Here is a 4,585-nt window from a genome sequence, read left to right on the forward strand (position 1 = left end):
TACATTTCATCTGATCTCCTCTAATAAATTCATTGATCATCAAACATGTCACCAATAGTCAAATAACACTAGCACTAACCACTGGGCCACAGAGGACCGTCCACTGCTGCTATTGTGGAGTTCTAGACACAGATGATGAAAAATGAGGAAGAATCCGTCAATGGATTCCTGGATCCAGATCCAGATTCTAGAACAACACCATTAGCAGCAGTTACTGAACATTTTTATTCAAATCTGTTCAGAACATTTAGAGTTATTTTTTCAAACAGATAAACGCTGGCATAAACAGAACCTCCATAGTGGAGGTAATAAATATATATATTGTCAAATCAAATATCCATCATCTCATTATCATATGGTGACCATGTGGGATTAGTGACATCCAGGCGTTATTAGCTGCAGCTCCACGGCGGAAGCTCAATAGATAACGACATTTTGGCCGGATGTTTATGAGGAAAATTTGAATTTAGAAACTCACAGCTGCAGAATTAAAACCCTAGTTTACATCCAAAAGCTCTCGCATGCAAGACAACAGACCTGAAGAGACAAGAAAACCATCAAGCACAGAGGCGGACTGTCAGCTCAGAGAGGATTCTGTGTCCGAGCCAGAACTGGTCCACACGTGGGAAGTTGCCTCACCTATAATTTGTGCGTACATCTACCCCTGGGCCAAGGGTTATTACATAGTAATTTAACCGCTGCAATGATCCGTTTTTTTTGGCCCATGGTGCTGATATGTTTTTTGCCAGATCAGGCCCATTTGGGTTTAATCTAACTTTTGTGCTGTGTAGGAGCCAAGCTTTGGTTGTGAAATTGAAAAAAAACAAACAAAAAAAAAGGACTGTGACTTCATCAAGGACAATCAACTGTTGTCCTTATGGCTCTTATTATATCATTATGATAAGTATGGAGGACTAAAAGTAAATAAGTAAAATGAGAGGATTAATTGTAATATCAAAATATATACTGTCAGGACACCCCCCATCCAAATGTTTCCCCCAGCATATTGAGGCGTGTGTACTTTACGAGGCACACATGAAAAAAAATCAAATGATGAAAATACAATAGAAAAGACATTTCAAAAATAAAGTTTTTCTGTGGACAAAGTGTAATACAACAAAGGAACGAGAAACAAAAGAGAATAACTTTACATGTTAGTACCGACATCATTGAAATATCCTTTAATCACTTTAATGTCAATGGCAGTTTGTTTGTGCAGAAACACACACGCCGACGAACAATTGCACGTCCGTCCTCCGGTTTGCACGTTTCTCCGTCTGTCTCCTGGTTTGTGTTCAGTTACTTCAAAGTGCTCACATCAAAAAACTTCAGTTCAAATGTTCAATATTTTTAACACTAGCGCTGGTTCAAACATTCCCGAGAAGTACGTCCACAAGACCTTCCAAACCCACTGGCGCCCCCTAGAGGTTGTCATAGTCAATGTTTGCGAGGGCATTTTCAGGGGACACCATAAACAGATTTACTCTTTTTTCTTCCTGTTATCTGCTCTCATCTGTGCGGGATCTTGATTTCCAGAAAATGACAGGTAGGTGGCGATGCTGTTCCTGACGCCGTAGCTCACGATGCTGTCACTGTGGCTGTCGGTTCCCTGACCAGCTGCCGCCTGTTCAGGGGAACGGTCAAGAGAAAGTCCTTTTTTAGCATTACAATTTTCACAAAACAAAACAAAAAAAAACACTTTAAATTCCAAATACCGCTTATTTCCTCTCATCTTTAGCTGCATCTGTCTTCCAAACTCGTCTTTCTCTGAGGTGCCTAACACGACCCCTTAGAACTAATCACATAGGTCTAAGATGAGGTGAACATCAACGGTTTTAGGAAACAAATCAGACCTCCCAAAGACAATTTAGTTCATTTTTTGTGAGCTTGCAGTGAAACTAACCATCCCCACCCAGAAGCCTCCTCCATACCTGTCGACTTTCTTCCAATCGAAGTTGCGTCGCATGACAACAGGTGGCGCTCGGTTAGTCACGTCTGACGGCGGGCTCATGCTAGATAGGCAGGGACAAGGATAACGTGCAACACAGGCCATCGGCAGAGTCTGAAAAAGATGAAAAAAGGAGACATGAAGCATCCCGACAAAGAATCAGGGGCCCCTGAACAACACTGAGCACCTACTGTACACCTCTCTGTGGGTACGCACCAGTGGTTTTGAATCAAGAAACACCTACTTTCCTGTTACCAAAAAATACTCTGCTGTGCAGGAAATGTACAAGTGCGAAACAGAGATATGAAATATGAAATGAATCGATATTAAAATTGGAAGAAAAATGTTTCATATTTTGGTATGGCTTTGTTAACATGGTCTGGGTGAATAGTTGGCTGGTAGCTGTGCACACGTAGTTTCAAGGTTTCTAATATCCAACCTGTTGAACACCTGTCAGCAGTAACAACAAGTGGACATTTGACGAGGAAAACGAGCAAATAGATTATTTTAACATTTCATCCAACTTGTTTGGAGCTGACAAGAATTTGGACGAATGGGATGCTGCAGACAAAAAAGAAATAAAGAAGAGAAGACAAGGGATAAATGGCAGCGGGAAGTGATACATGGAGAGACACCTGACGTGGGTTAGGACTTTGATAAAAAAACATTAATGACCCCAGTTCTGTTCCTGAATCAAATGACCATGGTACAAGAAGGTTAATCAGCCTCTAGGTGTGCATCTAACGGTTTTAAGGCGCTTTGCCGAAGCAAACCACTTTGTGTGGGATGGTTCTTCGCCCCCGCGTCGTTCCATAAAACCATTCAATGCACACCTACGCATTGATTAATGTGACGTGTCCCGCTTGTGCGTTCGCTCACCCGAGTAGTGGTTGATCATATCCTCCAGGCACTGGAACGTGAGTCGAGGGGAGATGTAGTACCAGCTGTTGTCCAGTCTGAAGATGCGATAGTGCCTGATGGTCCTGTGCTTTACTGAGAGTGCGTAAGCACCTGATGGTACCAGACACACGGAACAGTTCAGTTCTGTTCCCAACATCCCCCCTCGGCACCTTGTTGTTCCAATATCTCCGCCTTCTTACATTTAAGCATCAGCCAGAGCTGAAACAAACTCAGTGATGTCAATGCTCTCACCTCTCTCCCTGGCGCACTCTCGCACCAGGAAGGAGCCGACTCTGTTTCCAGGCAGAAGCAGCAGTTCTTCAGCCTTCTGCCTTCCAACCCCTTCAAACAGCCAACTGCCCAGACAAAGCAAAGGTTCTGGAAGTAATTTTAAGAGGTTAAATACACTTGGACGGTACTTCAGTGTCTACTGTACGTACCCATGGTAGACTTTGGCCACATGACTGTTGGGTAAGTAGTTCTCTTTTCCTGTTTGGAGGGAGCGGACTCTCCACCAGTAGGTGTCCCTGACCACCGCAAAAAGGTAGAAGAGGAATGAACCTCTGAACTTTTGTGTGGCAACTTCTCTTTTGTACTTTTGTACTTGTTTGTCTGAATTAAGAGTGAAAAAAAACCCGTACTGTGCAATGACACTGAGCCTTTCTCCTTTCCTGTACATGGGCCGGCTGATTTGGGAGGACGGGTAGTCCTGGAGCACCACCGCCATCATGTCCTCCGAACCTGCTGAGAGCAATAGTCACATCGCTGATAAGCCCAGTTGACTAAAATGTCCAAACATTTTCCCAAAATGGTCTTTTCGTTTTGTAAGCCTAGCTTACAACGTCATGACTTGGCAACGAAAGCTGTTCCAGTTGTGGCCGAATTCCTCCAGGAAATATGGATTTCTTGCTAATGTGATCCGATCACATATTTTCATTTCTCAAAGCCCATAGTTCACTCTTCGCTCTCCCACAAGTTAACTTAAAGGCCCCGACAGTTTATGTTATTTTAAGAGCTGCGGGGAGATCTTACTCTTTGGTGAGCTGTCAAGGGTTCCTCTGGTGATTTGTTCTCTGGCACTCCCACCTCGCATCATGTTACCCATCCTCCAGACGGACCAGATTCCAGCCTCAAGTCCGCACAGACACACACAGCAGTGAGCTCCTCAGTTCTCCACTCACATCTCTCTGCTCCTGCACAGACAGATTGCAACTTCCCTTCAGCTGACCATTGAGTGACACGTTTACTGTAGATTGGGGAAGGTGTGGCGCAGTCTGATGCGGTTCCGTTTGTAGCTCAGCGGTGTCCAGACACGTCCTGATGATTGACAGTAAAACAATGATTTGTCCTTGTCCTTCCAGTGTTCTGTCGTTCTATTTTTCTTTCAACTACTGTCCTGTTGTTCAACTTGTCCAGTGGTGAAACCAACCATATCGTCTGCGTAGAAATTGCTGTGATAAGTAGCAGCAGCTCTTTAAATGCCAGGGATTTGGCGCAATCTGTACCTGTAGAACTTGGAAGCACGTGGTGACGTCAAGCACGGCCGGAGTGACGATAGTCCTGATGGGACTTTGTGGCGCCGGAGTGTGGAACTAGAATGTCACGTCTGCAAGTTTGTCCAACAATGGCTTGTCACAGAGTGTGGTGGTGCGTCAGCTGTGCGCCTAAATGCAAACTCACTTCCTGTGCTGAAATGAGGAAGAGAACCGGCAAAACTGTTGAGACACAGCGGAGGAT

At 44.3% G+C, this 4,585-nt stretch overlaps 1 protein-coding gene across 1 annotated transcript; it reads right to left on the reverse strand.

The window, feature by feature from the left end:
• Window positions 1-1,421: 1,421 nt before the first annotated feature.
• LOC144739366 (src-like-adapter) lies at window positions 1,422-3,944 on the reverse strand. The gene is given in 11 exon segments (XM_078622326.1): window positions 1,422-1,463; window positions 1,465-1,491; window positions 1,493-1,609; window positions 1,612-1,624; window positions 1,932-2,029; window positions 2,031-2,062; window positions 2,828-2,959; window positions 3,101-3,204; window positions 3,289-3,375; window positions 3,490-3,589; window positions 3,935-3,944. Coding segments are annotated over 11 exon segments (762 nt in total).
• Between the last annotated feature and the right edge of the window lie 641 nt (window positions 3,945-4,585).

Source organism: Lampetra planeri, unplaced genomic scaffold, assembly GCF_965212315.1.
Source record: "Lampetra planeri unplaced genomic scaffold, kcLamPlan1.2.h2 scaffold_1447, whole genome shotgun sequence".
In the NCBI taxonomy this organism is placed as follows: domain Eukaryota; kingdom Metazoa; phylum Chordata; class Hyperoartia; order Petromyzontiformes; family Petromyzontidae; genus Lampetra; species Lampetra planeri.